Source organism: Meles meles, chromosome 7 (genome assembly GCF_922984935.1).
Source record: "Meles meles chromosome 7, mMelMel3.1 paternal haplotype, whole genome shotgun sequence".
In the NCBI taxonomy this organism is placed as follows: Eukaryota; Metazoa; Chordata; class Mammalia; order Carnivora; family Mustelidae; genus Meles; species Meles meles.
In genome coordinates this window covers 61,664,099-61,680,524 of record NC_060072.1, presented here as the reverse complement: position 1 = coordinate 61,680,524, position 16,426 = coordinate 61,664,099, and the positions used below count along the sequence as shown (strand labels likewise).

Sequence of the window (16,426 nt, the reverse complement as noted above, 5' to 3'; positions counted from 1 at the left end):
ATGTGAACACATATTTGATTTAAGAGATATATCAAAATTAAATGTTCTGTTATTATTTTACATATTGAATTTTACACAATAAATTTGTACTTTATTAAGGAGAAAAGATTCTAAGAAAATAATGAAACACAAGTAGAGAATATATAACTATAAAAGACTATTCTTATTTCTTTTTCTTGTGTCCTTGGTACACTAAGCTATCTTTGAAAACAAAAATGTCCTGCTCTTGTGTTAGAGAGGCTTAGAAGTGGAAAAAGATACAAGTAGTTAATGAATAATGCATTGGTTGATAGAAATGGTCAAATTATGCAGTTTCCTAGTGGGTACCATTTTTCTTCATTGAGAGGGACACTATAAAGTTGGATGTTAATTGCTCCCACAAATACGGTTTTGCTCTTCACAATAAGCATTAAGACATGTCCTCGGAGCTCTGTGACTTCATCATACACCACCTGAAAACAGAGAGAATAATTAAAGTATAAATCAGATATGCTTAAATGCACCTTTAAAAATATTACTTTTAATAAAAATATTTAGCTGTTAATATCATTTAGCTTGGAATAGATAGGTTAATGTAGAATCTTTCATGTTGAACTCTAATTCTGGAAAGCTAGAGTCTGCTAACATAATGGAGTTTAATGACAGAATATTTCTCTAAGAAGCTTAGAACTTATTCTGATTCCATTAATAATTATCCATCCCAAATTTAATATGACCGTAAATTATTCTCTAAGAAGAAATTTAAGTACCTATCATCTTTTAACTGTCCTTGGATTTATTGTGCAACATGGGGTCTTGAACACTATCTTTCTTTGCTGAAGACTAATGAGGAGAGCAGACCAATCTCTGTGATTTCCTTGTGTTAATTTAGTGCAGTATAACAGTATTTCTATTTACATATGAAGAATTCATTCTATGCTTACTTTAATTTATTTAAAATGGTTTAATTTTTAATTATGAAAACACATGCTTATTAAATAAAATATGTATGAAACAAAAAAGAAAGGAAAATCTATATTTCCACCACTGGGAGATAATTATAGTTAACATTTCAGTGTGCTTTTTGTTTTACATATATAATTACTTTGTAAGAATCTGAACTGTAATTTTGCTGTACGTACAGTTTTGTGTCTTGCTCTTTTTCATTGCTAGTCATGTAACTGGTTTTTAAAAAGGGATCTGTTTAGCTGTGTTCTATAATATAAAGGAAGTAAGTCATGGGCATTACCATCAAGTGCCTACAGTAGTAAAGAATCTTCAAAAGTGTAGTACTATCAAGAAATTAGTTTCCCATCATGAAGGGAGAGGAGAGCTGTGTATAAATCCAACATGGTTGCCAGGGAAACTCCTTAAAACACATATAAAAGAGGAGTTTCATATGCTGCTACAAACTTGCTTGCTTTTTATAGCCACGCTACAAGACAGAAAGCAGTGTTCTCTATATATGCAAAAAAGAAGCAGAGGAATAACTTGAGAGGGAAGCCCTTTGAGTCAGTTTGGAGGTCTCCTCAGTGTGTATGGATATGCTTTCTGACCCACTGCATTGCATTTGTCTACCATTTAGGAACCCACAACGTTACCAGTGGAATGCCATTCAAGATCAATCTGAGAGCTCTTCTGAACAATGACTTACTTATGAAGTAAATAACAGTTCAGTCAAGGGACATGAGATGCAATATACTATGTTAATCCAGTTTATCCTGCTTCATGTGACAGCTCCTGGCTCCCTCCTCTTCTAGAATCCTACTCTCATTCCAGACACGAGATTATCTTTTAAGTTTCTTAGGACTAGGGATTGAAATTATTCCATTTCATTTATTGAGTACCCCTGGGATAGTAAAGGATTTTAAGGGCTACCTTAAAAATCTCAAAACCCTACCACTTTAATTCATCTTCTTTAATAGCAGTGGGATGCCCAGTGTGGACTCTGTGAGCCCTGTCTCCTCTTGGACTCTTATCTTTCCAAGACTTCAGAGTAAGTTCCTTTTCCTTTTCTCTACAGCGGCTATTTTGAACTGTCTAAACTGTCCTCCATTTTCCTCCCCACAACACTTTCAGCAGACAAAGTCATTTATTTTACAAAGCAAATAGATGAAGGGGCCCTCAAAGTGTTACTGTGCATGAAGTAGAAAAATGGTATAACTCTAGGTCTTAGTGTTTTGTGAAAGTCTGGTTTAAGAACTGTAAATCATATAAATAAGCTCTAAAGATATAAATTTCTATGACGCTTAATTTATATTTATTTCAATCTATTGTCAACTATATGTTTTCTCATTTACATAGTGGTGATAATAATATTTGCCTTTTAGCATTGTGGGGAAGAATAAGTGAGATAATGAATGTAAGCCTTACTACAAAGCCTGGTACATACTGAACGTTAATAAATTATACCAAAAAAATCCATCAAATACACAAAGAACAGCTGTTTCTTGGTATTTTGCATTAGTTGACTGGAGGAAACAGTTCCACACAGAGTTGAATCTCTCTGGTATTTAGAAAGCTCAAATTCTCAAGAAATTACTTGAAGAATTAATTGCCTTTCTGGTTAAAATATAAACATTTGAACTCCAGAGGTTATATTAACTTATAGATTTCTTTCCCTGTGCTTCATTATGCAAAAATTATTTTCTTAGAAGTAACTGAAGTATTTTAAACATGTAATTATTGCACATCATAGGTGATATATATCCATTTTAATTGCTTTACTGAATCCATAACACTGTTAAAAAAGATTAGTACTCCTACTTGTGATGAGCACCGGGTGATGTATAAAAGTATTGAATCACTGTATTGTATACCTGGAGCTAATACTACTTTGTAAGTTAACTAACTGGAAATTATTTATTTATTTATTTATTTATTTTAAAAGATTTTATTTATTTATTTGACAGAGATCACAAGTAGGCAGAGAGGCAGGCAGAGGCAGGGGGTGGGGGGGCTCAGCTCCCTGCTGAGCATAGAGCCTGATGTGGGGCTTGATCCCAGGACCCTGAGATCATGACCTGAGCTGAAGGCAGAGGCTTTAACCCACTGAGCCACCCAGGTGCCCAACTAACTGGAATTTAAATGAAAACTTAGACATAAATAAGAAAGGAAAGAAAAGCACTCTTTTCTTATTGTGTAATGAATACTTAGTGGGTAATGCTAACAAAATGCACAAATGATTATATTCTTTGAGACTTTTTTACCAAATATTTCAAAACGTATTCTTTTTTCACATGACTAGAACCAAAATGCACAGCTTTCTCAATTTCACTTCAAAATGCTTTTTACCCATAGGCATGCACCAAGTCTTCAATGCCTTCTGACAAATACTGAATTTGTAGGTTTGAAATTATTACATCAAACGGAAAAACTTTGTTTAGGGTAACTTGTATACAAGCACTCACTGCATGTTATTTGACATGAGGGTATAGTAAATAATTCTACAGTGTATTTAGACGTCAGTGGAAGAACAATACATGGAAACTGAAACATGTCTAGTGTTGGGGGGAAGGAAAGTGAGGAGGCAGGATAATGAAAAGGAGAGTTCAGAATAAGTGAGAATGGGAGAACTCTGTGGGTGGAGAGAGGGAAGGACAACAGCATAACTCAGTGGGGTCAAAATGGGTTTTGGACTCTGGCAGTGCTGGACTTGAAAACTAGTTGCTTGACCCTGATTGAAATGTTTGGCATCAGGATCTCAATGTCTTCACTTACAAGTAGAATTTTCCTCATGTTATGGATATCAAATGGGAGAATGATACAGATAACGTTGGCTATGGCTTACTGAATACACCATACACTTGTGCTCTTAGATAATCATGCACATTCTGCAAGATGCTATAAGGTATGTCAAACACATAGAATGCTCCTGTTCTAATGTCTTTTCTAATTTTTTCTTTTTATTTTATAATAGAATAATACTTAAGAAAGGGATACAATGTCAAAAATATGTGGACCTTAACAATATAATTCTGGTATAAAGTAGAATCTGAATTTCTAAAGAATCATTGAAAAAAAATGATGGTTTTTAACCAGATGCCAAAGATAATAGAGTGGGAAGAGCAAGAGTCCCCGCTCTGCTTCTTACAAGCCCTAGGCAGTGTTGTGAGCATTCCTACTGCCACTCCACCCCTGCAGCCCAGTCATGTCTACAACAGGGATTTGTATATGACAGGCGTTTTCAGGGAGACTGCTGACAAAGTCTGTTGGGAATCACTCTGGGAAGTGTCAAATAGACAAGCTTGGCTCTGTATCAAAAAAAGTTTAGCATCTGAAGAGTGGATATGAAAGGAACCCTTGGCAGTGTCCCTGACTCTCAGCCTTTCTCAGTCTGGGTATTACGGAGAGAGAGAGAGCTCTGAATAAAAATGGAAAGAATTATTCTCATGAAAAGCTTCGTAAGACATTGGTGATGCAATGTGATATGTCCTTTGTATTCCTTTAAGAGATTTATATAAAAAGAAGAGTGAGGTCATTCTCTACTACTTCCCAGAACATTGAACTGCTTTGGCAGTTTGAGAAATCCCAGTCATACCGAGTGGCTGGGACAGCAGTGCTCAGGAAGCAAAGCCGGGGAGAAGTGAAAAAATAAGGAGGATGTCATGTGAAAACACATATACATTGTTGGTGAGGGTGCTCTGGAATAATTGAGGGATTTGGCATAGAGATGAAACCTATATCCTCGCATTTCTTATAAATAGAGATTCTTGTTGTATTGATAGGGATCCAGAAATTATTGGGAGAAAAATGAAAATATTGTTGTCTTTTTTTCTCATGGCTTTCTAAATTCAACCAGCTTCCCACCAAACTTGTTTATATGATGATAATTACTACTAAAAATAGTCACTTATCTGCATATTAACTCACATTTCCACTCATTTGGGTTATGTATAAATTGAAGTGTAATAGGCATGGACTATGGACTATTGTTTTTGAAGCAATTTTTAAAAGTGTTCAAAGTATAAACTGTGTGTGTCCAAGCTACATGTGTTGGTTGATGAAGAAAGTATTGCAGTGATTTCTGATCAATTACCCATGAATGCTGGAGGAGCTAGAATTACTGCAAGTTGTTAGAAAACTTATGGATACAATAAGCATTATAAAATAATCTCCAAGCATGTGTATTTGCTAATTTTTAAAAAATAACACATATAGCCTGAAATAAATAAAATACCAGTTTACTTAAACTCTTGAATTTGTTAGTGGCTTTTCATCATTAGGACCATCCTGAGATTACAAATGATGAAGCACAACATTAAGTCTGGAGAAATTTCTTGATATTGATGTAGGGTGTCTTGTACTCAAAACATATGGAAGCTAATGATATACCACTGGGAGGGTATATCTCTAGCTAGTGACATCATGAAAATAAAAAAATGTCAAAATATCTTTCTTTATTAAATTATATGTGTAAATATATATATATAATTTTACATTTTTTTAAAGATTTTATTTATTTATTTGAGAGAGAGAGAACGAGAGAGAGCATGAGAGGGGAGGGTCAAAGGGAGAAGCAGACTCCCTGCTGGGCAGGGAGCCTGATGTGGGACTTGATCCCAGTACTCTGAGATCATGACCTGAGCCAAAGGCAGTTGCTTAACCAGCTGAGCCACCCAGGTGCCCTAATTTTACATTTTTACATATGCATATGAAGCATTACTTATAAAACTACCCCAAATATTTAATTCACACATCTTTTTAGAAACAACTAAGTTTTAAAGATACTAAGATAAGGTATTTTCCTCATCCTCAAGAAATTTATAATTTACTAGAAGAAAAAAGCACGTAGGACTAAGTAAAAGATGGTTTAGTGAGATGTAAGAGTTGAGGAGGAAAGAGTGGTTCACAAAGTCCACATCTGAGGTAAGCTTTAAAGTTGGCACAGAGAGCAGAAAGGGTGAAGGGCATGAGTTCCATCTCAGAGGTCATAGGGACTATTAGGGGATGATAAGCTGTCTTATGTGACTTGAGAATATGATTAGGTGTGAGGAAATAAAAGGTCATGATGACACAAATATTCCTGACTTTTCTTTTTTTTTTTAAAGATTTTATTTATTTATTGGACAGACTGAGATCACAAGGAGGTAGAGAGGCAGGCAGAGAGAGAGGGGGAAGAAGGCTCCTCGCCGAGCAGGGATCCCAATGCGGGGCTGGATCCCAGGACCCTGGGATCACAACCCCAGCTGAAGGCAGAGGCCCCTACCCACTGAACCACCAGGTGCCCCCTTGACTTATTTTTGACAAAGGTACTAGAGACATTCATTGCATTGCTTTTTCAATAAATAGTTCTGTAGTAATTGGCATTCACAGGTTAAAAAAAAAAGTGAACTCCAACCTAAACTTCACATTTTATTAAAAAATTAACTCAAAATGGATAATGGGCTTAAATATAAAATTGTAAAACTATAAAACATTTAGAAAAAATGCAAGAGAAAATCTTTAGATGTACCTACGTGTGTACCTACTTAGTGTAGGGTGAAGAGTTCTTAGACTTGTAGTCTATAAAAGTAAAAATAAACTATAGTGTAGGGTGAAGAGTTCTTAGACTTGTAGTCTACAAAAGTAAAATAAAAATTGACAGATTATACAAAATCAAAATTAAAAACTTTTAATTTGAAATACCCTGAGAAGAGGATGAAAAGACAAGCTACAGATAGGTGGAAAGTATGTAAACCACTTATCTGACAAAGGACTACTGTCCATAACATACAAAGAACTCTCAAAACTCAGCAGTAAAAATGCAAACTATCCAATTAGCAAATGAGCAAAGACATGAAGAGACATTTCAACAAAGAGGAAGGTAAAAAAATACATGACCAGAAGTTCAGGATCATTAGTTATTAGTAAATGCATTAGTAAATGCATTACTAAATGCAAATTAAAACCACAATGAGGTATCAGTCTATACCTGTCAAAAGAACTAAATAATTGTAATAATAACAAATTTGTTACAAATAATAACAAATAACAAAGAATATAAAATAATAACAAAAATAACAAATACTAAATAATAACGAATGGCAAAGATTTAGAGAAAATAGATACATTGCTGGTGGGAGGTAAATTGGTATAGAAAAAGAGTATGGCAATTTTTTTTTTTTATAAAACTGCCGTATAGTCCAGTAATTACATCTTGAGCATTTATATTAGAGAAATTATAACTTATGTTTACACAAAAATCTATACATCACTGTTCACAACAGCTTTGTTTGTAATAGCCCAAGCCAGAAATAACCCAGATGCCCTTTAATAGGTGAACAGTTAAAGAAAATGTCAGACTTCCATACCATGACTACAATTCAGCAGTGGAAAAAAACAAGCTATTGATACAGGCACTTTCTTGGATGGATTGCTAGGGAGTTATGGTGAGTGAAAAAAGCCAATCTCAAAATGTTACACACTGTATGATTCCATTTATATAACACTGGAAATGACAAAATTATAAAGATGGAGAACAGATTACTAGTTGCCAGTGATTGGGGATGGAGTGGGCATTAGAGGGAGGGAAGTGTCTGTGGCTATGAAAGGGTAGCACCAGGTATCCTTGTGATGGAACTCTTCTGTACCAAGAGTGTGGTGATGGTCACACGAATCTACTCACATGATATAAATGCACAGAACTAACAAGAATTAAAATAAATAATGCATAGAACCAAATACATGGGAACACATGTAAAACTAATGAAATCTCATTAAGGCCAGTGAATTGCACCAATGTCAATTTCCAGGTTGTGATATTGTACTGTAGTCAAACAAGATGTTACCATTGAGGGAAAGTAGCTAAAGGTTATTTGAATTCTCTGTGTATTATTGCTTCCAACTGCATATGACTCTACAAGGATCTCAAAACAATTTTTTTTAAAGTATATGAAGATGGTATGAGCCAAGAGACAACTCAGGAAAGTTACTGGGTCACATTTTAAGGGATTATCATTGTCACATTTAGTATTCTGTACATTATCCAGTAGGCAGTGAGGAGTCTTTGGAAAAAAAATTAAATAGTAGAGAAATAAATATGATTGGTTTTTGAAAGACATCTTAGATAGAAATATGAATTGTTCAACTGAGAAACACAAGAGGCAGATCGAAGGATATTGTGTAATAGCCAAAGTCACAGGGACATCAAAGAAGCAGCGATGGGGCAGACAGAGGTGATGGATTCAAGAGGCAGGTGGCTGCACATGTGACAAAGTGTTAAGCTGACAAAACTCGGCAATTAGTTGGAAAAATGAGTGAGAGAGAGGGTGGTGTCTTTAGAACACATCTTTTGAGATGGCAAGTAGAGGAGGGAAGCCTGGTTTAAAAGTGTCTAGGAGACATTCTGATGGATCTCTCTTCAGTAACACTCAGAAGTGCAGGACAGAAGGTTAGGACAGAAGCCAGGGTTGGAGGAATAAATTCAGATGCAACCTACGTAGAGGTGTAAAATGAAATCTGAGGTAATTTTTTTTTTAAGATTTTGTTTATTTATTTGACAGACAGAGATCACAAGTAGGCAGAGAGGCAGGCAGAGAGAGAGGAGGAAGCAGGCTCCCTACCGAGCAGAGAGCCCGATGCGGGGCTCGATCCCAGGACGCTGGGATCATGACCTGAGCTGAAGGCAGAGGCTTTAACCCACTGAGCCACCCAGGCGCCCCAATCTGAGGTAATTTTGAGAGACTATATATCATGAGGAAAAGGATAGATTGTGGAACTCCAGCAAACAACAATATTTTTCAGGAGAAGAATGGCAATGAAGGCAATTGAGTGAGTGGTCAGAGAAGATGGAAGGGAGCTTTAAGAGAAGATAAGACTCGAGCAAAAAGGAGGTGTCAAAAAGAGGGGGCACCCAGCAACGCAGCTGTGTAACTGTTCAGGAGAGTAGAGGGCTCATTAGATTAAGCCATTAGCAGTCACGGGTGTCATTCTAAGAAAGCGGCATCAAGGAGGTTCAGAATCCAGACTGCAAAGGATTGAAGGATGAAAAGGAAGCAATGAAGTGAGAGCAGGAAATGTGAGTCACTTTTGCAAAAACTTTTTTTTTTAAGATTTTTTATTTGTTTATTTGAGACAGAGAGACAGAGATAGTGACAGAGATCAAGAGCAAGCGGGGAGGAGAAGGAGAAGCAGGCTCCCCACTGAGCAGAGAGCCCCATGCCAGGCTCCACCCCCGGAGAAGTGAGTTTAACCAATTGGACCACTTAGGCGTCCCAAGTTTTGCAAAAGTTTGGGTGTGATAGGGAAGGAAAGAAAATACGATGTTTTAGAAAGGCTGAGTTGAGGAGTTGTTTTTTTTTTTTTTTTTTTTTTTTTTTTTTCATGATTTCTGACCTAAGGATCCAGTGGATGAGACAGCCTTAAGAACGGTAAACAAATAATCATCCGAGCAAGGTAAAGAAGAAATGGGAAGAGATGGAATCAAGAGAATAAATATAGTGTATGCCTTAGAAAGGAGTATGGGATTGGATATTTAAATTGTGAAATACAAATGAATTAGAGAATTGTATATACGTTAATTTAATTTGTGCTTTGTACTTGTTTATTTTCTTTTGTTTTTCTAAGGAGATTTTATGAAGTTTATTGTTATACACAGAATAGACTATGATAAAATTATTCAGTAAGGAAGACCAGGTAAAAGAAAATAAGGTTAGAGAAAATAAGATGAAGTCAGGGATAATGTTAGGGAGAAAAAAAAGCCATCTTGGGCTCTTGCTGGAGGCACGCCACAATTTGAAAATTGGTTCATAAGCGCTTTGAAAGCAGAATCTGTATTTTCCAGTTCCCATAGCATGTAGAACAGTGATCAGCACATAGTGGCCATTTTGCAAAATGTCTTCCCTTCACGGAATAATGCTGCCAATTACTGCAAATTTTCCATATTTGGTTGTTAAACTAAAAAATGGTAAGAAAAATACAAAGCGACTGGACAAGAGATGAATCATACTCACAATTTCATTATAAGTGGGGTCGGTACATTTTGGAACAGATTTTGTTTTCCTCCTACGAACTTCACTGGGATATGGTAAAAGATAAAATTCAACATGTGCACTGGGCGCAGAGCCATCTGGGAGATGCTGCAAAGGAAAATGGTTATAAATATTAATGCAAGTTGCTATCAAAGAAAACAAATACATAGCTACTAAATATCGAGACCAAAGGCAGGATCAAAATTTATTACAGTACTGTTTATCAGAAAATAAGAGAACAATCAAAAGAAATACATCATCGCTCAAAAATATTCCCAAAGCACAGTGTAAAAGAGTAAAATTGTCCATGTTAAATTAAGTGTTGTGTCAGAGAACTATATTTAAAAGCCTATTAAATATAATTTACTTTAGTTTTTTATAGTAAAAAGTACATTTGCATTTTTGACAGAAATGGTCAAAAGATGAATATAAGCCACAGGCAGAGGCAGGATTTAAGTGCCTCAGGATACCGTCCACCACTTACAAATAAAAAGATGCAAGTTTAACACATAAAATAAAATGTAGCATTTAATGATATGTATATGTATATTAGGTAATATCACATTTAGGCAAAATTTAATTAGAATATCAGATGAAGAGACTTGTAACTTTAATATAAGATTTTAAGGTAGTTATGATAATTTTGTTATCTAAATTACCCTAAAATATATTGGATAATCCTTCTCAAACTATGTTCTATGGAGCTTCCAAAGTTGCCTAAAATGCTGCCTGATGGGTAGAGGTCAAATGGCTAGATCTTTGGAGGCCCTCTCCCCAGCTTGTCCTAACTGGTCCCCCAAATACCTCGCATCCCAGCTTCTCCATTCTGGCTTCAGAACTTCTCACTTTCTTTTCCACCTTTCCTTATTATGGATATTTTTCTTTCTTTCTTTTTTGAAAGATTTTATTTATTTATTTGACAGAGAGAGAGCACGAGCTGGGCATGGGCATAGAAGGAGCAGAGAGCTTGACTCAGCTGGATCTCTGGATCCTGGGATCATGACCTGAGCTAAAGGCAGATGCTTAACCAACTGAGCCACCCAGGCACCAGTGGATATTTTAATTTCTTAATATTCATTTGAGGAATAAGTCCGCTGTTTCAAAAATCTGAAAGCCACAGTACTTCAAAGAAATGTGTTTCACCCTTGGCATCTTGACCAAAGAGAGAGCAAATCATACTAAAACTCTGAATATCTAGTTTGATAAAAAGATAAATGTTTATGTGGTGCCTGGGTGGCTCAGTCAGTTTGGCGGCTGCCTTTGGTTTGGGTCATGGTCCCGGAGTCCTGGGATCAGGCCTCGTATCAGGCTCCCTGCTTGGCAGAAAGCCTGCTTCTCCCTTTCCCTCTGCCTGCTGCTCTGCCTACTTGTGATCTCTATTTCCGTGTCAAATAAATAAAACCTTTAAAAAAAAAAGATAAATGTTTGTGTAATTTATATTTAAAAAGGAGGATTTAAATGTCAAATTTGAGGAATTTAATGTTTATTTTGTTGACTATATTCTAACCATTAAATTGGTAATTTTCAAGAAATACATTTCAGTCTTCTGAATCACAGTGACATTTACATGTGAACATCCAGTGACACCCCCAATTGTGACTAGTTTTAATTTTGTATCTTTCTTTAGCACTCAAAAAAGCATAGTGGAAAGTAAGAAAATATGATGATTAGGTACACAATTAGGTACAGTACAAATTACACAAATTAGGTACAGTACATCTGGACACATCATATGTCAAAATGCTAAGATTGTCAAAACTGCTGCTATAGATAGAGTTCAAGTTCTCCTGCCCCACCTGAAACCCTCCTCCAGGGCAAAATGCTCAGTGTCTCAAGTGTATCAATGGCCTAATGGAATCTCAGTGTCGAAGAAAGACATTGCTATTAATATTTGAGAGAGTGCTTTTGTTTGGTTTGGTTTGGTTTAGTTTGGCTTGGAGAGAAGGATGAAGGGAGTGTAATGTTTTGCTCTGTGTAATTCTCTCTTGTCTGCCATTATTATATGCTCCAGCTTAGTGGTTAGAATCATGGTTCTGAAAGTGGACTTTTATTGCAATCTGGGCCCCCAAATTTGCCAGCTATGTGGCTTTTGGCAGGTATCCTAACTTTGCAGTGGATCTGTTTCCTAACCTGTAAAGGAGGATAAAGGGCATATGCCTGACTGCATTCAAAAGATTAAATGAACCCTGTAATGTGAGGACAACATGTGAAATAGAGTAAGGCTTAATGTTTGATACTATTTTTATTTTCTGTAAATTAAACATAAATACACTCTATACACTGATTGGACAAGATACCCCTAAGGTACTATGACATTTATAAACAAAGTTTCTTAACCTTGGCACTATCAACATTTGGTGCCACAGAATCTTTTGCTGTACGGGGCCGTTCTACACAATGCGAATATTTCAACAGCATCACAGGCTTCTATCCACCAGATTACAATAGCGACATCTTCCCAGTCGTGACAACCAAAAATGTCTCCATACGTTGCTAATTGTCATTTGGGGGAAAAAATTAATCCCAACTGAGAACCATTTTGGTGACTCCCAAATAAAGAATCTCCAGTTCAACCTTTGAATCTCAGCCTAGTGACCTGTGATTATTTCCACCTGAATATCTTCTTGGCACCCTTATATAAAATAAACAAAATCTCTCTTCTAGCCTTCCTTACCACTCCATAACAAATTTTTCCAAGATGTTCAAACTATATTAAAGTCATACTATTTGCTTTTTCTGGTGTCTCCCTTGTCACTGATTTTCAAATCCAAGTGTGTACCGAGATCAATATCCTGTTTGCCCCAGTTCATCTGCCACCACAGATCTTCTTTTCCTAACTTGGTGCAACTGGATTTTAATAACTTCTTATGCCCTCGTCTTCCCCCTTCTTTCCTTCCTTCATTCCATAGGTCACTGTTGTACTTAATCTTCCTATAAAGCTGCTTTGATCATGTCACTTTCCCCACTGCCTAAAGAATAAACTTCCAATCACAGATGGAGAAAGACATTTTGCATACCAGCCTTCACCAAGCATTTAGCAACTAAAGTTTTAGGTTTCTGTTTCCAAGTTGATGTCCTTGACGAGGTCCTTGAATATCCTGGCGTTTTTAGAATAATAGAGCATCGCAGGTTTCAATTCAAAATCAGGGGTGCATTAGATCTGAGCAGCAGTGGCTTAGTCTGTCCTTAATAGCTTTCAATGCAGACATTGATTTGTTAGCTTTTTCAGAGATTCTCTTTTTGTTTTGTTTTGCTTTTTCCAAAGCAGCTGTCTCATCAATGTTAGTTTTTTCTTTCTTACTTTTACCATATCTTGTTTCTTAAAGATCACAGCTTATTATAAAAAAACTGTCTTCTTGTCAATACTTCTCATATCATCCTTTGCCCTTTTTTTCATGTGAATTAAATTTAACTTTAAAGTGATTAAATAACCTGTACTTGTCTAAATGTCTTAACCTAAGATTTTTACTCTGGTTGCGTTTTAGACCTTCACAAAGATTTAACACTTTGACCTGCGGAGTCAGTACAGCTTGGAGCTACTGAGTTCTTCCTCTGATGCTCAGTCTAAACAATGAGAAGTTTCCTTGTGTTACCCAGAGGGTTTTCTTATTCACAGTCAAACAGCACTACTACTTTCTTCTAGAATTCTGGCTAACATTTTTACTGTGCTCAGAAGACGACGTGAAGTCATCCATACTTCATTTTTGTTACTCATCCTTACTCTGAATTCTATATACCCTAGGTTTTCTGTTAAAAATATTTCCCCTTTTTTATATTTTTAGAAGTTTTACCTATGCTAGCTCCCTTATGAGCCTAGAAATAATTTAAAAGGAAAATCCATGTCTTGATGTTTCCCACTTCCCTCCCCTCACATTTCCTCTGGGCTCCTTTGGTGACTCACTGCCCTGTGATCCTACCCCCACCTTCAATTCCTTCGTCCTAATCTTTCAGTGAGTCTCTGGATCTCCAAGGAAAAATTAAAAATCGTCCCTTGAGACTGGACTTCCTTTTACCTTATTCTTTTCTTTCCTTTCCTAGTCCTGCCTTTCTTTCACAGCATTCCTTTCTTTCCTAGAAATCCTGTTCCTGATGCAGTGCTTGGAATACAGTGAATACTAAGTAAATAGTTACCAAATGACTGAATGGATGAGCTATGTATTTATAGCATCTCGCTCTTTGAAAGCACTCCATAGTTATTTGTTGAATCGTTATTTATAATGCAATATAAAAAGCAGAAGTGTTCTTAACTTCCTAAGGTGAAAGTGGATGTGTCTTGGAGTCTGTTCCTGAAGTCTGCCCTGGGCGTTTACCCTGAGCACTTGCTGTCTGACAGCATCTCTCCACGGATAGAACAGATCTTCACATGCACTTTGTTGAGTTTCATGGCTGATCAGGGTATTTGTGTTGAGGTTGGCTTGTTATGTCTGACATCTCAATAGTCCACTTCTAAAACTTTGATTTTATCTCATCTCTCTGATACTAAACAATTAGATGCTTACTTCCTTTCTTGAGCCCTTTCTGCTTGCAACTGGAGCTAGGCTGGGTTTGTAACGTAATTGCTTGTAATTAGTCTCAGAATGAATCCTTAGGGGCCGTCCTCCTTCCTGAAGACCTGGTTTCTAATTGCTGTTCTCCTTTCCTGACACCTTGTCCAGTCTTCTGTGATAGTCCTCCCCACCTCTCTGGACTGTCTCCACTAAATTCCTTTAAAAAAAAAAAAGTCTTCTTAACAATAAGTATAACAGGCTATTTAAATCTCCTTCTAGGAGCTAGCAATAATGTGACAATTTCTTGGGGGCCTAATAGATGGTAGAGTGTGAACTAAGGTCATTTTTTTGTTCCCGTACCTTTGGTCAACCTTATGCAGCTCCCCCCTCTGTGCGCCCCTTTTGTGGAGAACATGAAAGAAACAAAAACAGGTACATTCAATTTAATTAGAGACGTGCCGCTGGTGACTTTTGGTTGGAGGCAAGGTGCTGGATCCATGTTTGCACCAAGCATTCCCTACAGAGGAAATAAATATGTCTCATACATACGTGCTATATTTTTTCAAATATACGTAAGTGCTTTTGATTACACAATTTTAATATTTTAAAAGCACGAACCGAATTTATAGTAGTTTAAAATTTGTTTTCTACTTTTTAAATCTATCAGATTTTTAGAAAAATTTTTTCAAGTTTAGGAAGAGTCCCTCTAACTGAAAGGGTTGGAAATGAAGACCTTATCATATTCTTAACATTACCGATGCAGGCACTTCTTTTTCAACTAAGAGTGAAATATAGGAGAGTCTTACTTTGGTTATTGTTTTGGGTATACAAATTAAAATGCATATATGTATCCTACTAAACCGTTATTCACAGTGCTGACTTCTTAATGGTATTGTTTTAGGTGTATAAATAATTAAATATGCTAATATCTGCCTTCCTTTCTTGCCCCACATTGCACATAGCATTTCAATGAAACGACTTCTGTCGTTTTCGTGGTCAATGAATAAAACTATATTGAAAAAATGGCAAATTTATCCAAAATTAAGAAAAGAAGATTAAGCAGTAGTATGTTGCTATAATAACAAAGCACAATGTAAACTGTTTATAAAGTAAATAAAACCATTTCACATTGCAGGGTAGGCCAACAACCCTTTAGTATTTTCATGAGTTTATGAGGAAGATACTAATTTTTCATATACAGTAGTAATAATAATAGCTATCACATAATGAGTATCTATTCAAAGCACTCTCTTAAAATAACACTTGAGTCAGTATTATTGTCTTTATTTTATTGAAAGGGTTTTATTATAACTTGTGCTCTTAACCACTACCTTTTATTGACGCTCTACAAAGAATGCAAAGGAAACCACCAGATTCAAATTAAGAGAATTTCTAGATCAAGTTTTATCAGAAATGTGATGAAGATAGATGATTTAAAAATAACTTCTGTAGATTAATTCAAAGCTTAATTGTATTTAATGGGTTCTTACCTTTTTGATGAATAATTTATGAGAATTCCCCATCAAGTTTTTTTTTTTTTTAACTTAAATGTTTCCAATCATAAGATAGGCTTTGGTAGAAATCAACAGCCAATGATTAAAATATGATAGTGCTATCAAAACTTGAAGTCTATGCCAGAAACAAAATAACCATAAAAAAGTGTTTTCCTCGTCTATGTGCCTGCGAAACTGCAATTCTAAAACTCAAGCTAGCTACCACAAAGAGGGTCTTTTTATAAAATGAAAATGTACAATAAAAGTACATAAGTACAAGAAAAATGCCTGTGATATATAGTTTGCTCAGTGCTGCAGTTAAAGAAATGGTGGAATGATCTTTCCAACCTTTCTGTGTGTGTTTGTTAATACAGAATGGGATGATTTCAGGTCCTCATGAATTAAATTAGGATGGTCTTCTCCTTCATTTCACACCAATTATGTCTTTAATTGAATTCTTGTCAATAATAGGTGATTTTCAGTAACTATTTTTTTAAAACAATCAATTCAAAAATCA

General features: G+C 35.9%; 1 protein-coding gene across 2 annotated transcripts in view; it reads right to left on the bottom strand.

The window, feature by feature from the left end:
- Positions 1–219: 219 nt before the first annotated feature.
- The window catches only part of PIK3C2G (phosphatidylinositol-4-phosphate 3-kinase catalytic subunit type 2 gamma), a 327,581-nt gene continuing 311,374 nt past the window's right edge, over positions 220–16,426 (bottom strand). For both annotated transcript variants that reach the window (XM_046012794.1, XM_046012795.1), the window contains 2 exons: positions 9,912–10,037; positions 220–452 (listed from right to left, as the gene is read on the bottom strand). In XM_046012794.1, coding sequence (XP_045868750.1) covers positions 300–452; positions 9,912–10,037 — 279 coding nt within the window. In that variant the 3' untranslated portion in view covers positions 220–299. The remainder of the gene's footprint in view (positions 453–9,911; positions 10,038–16,426) is intronic.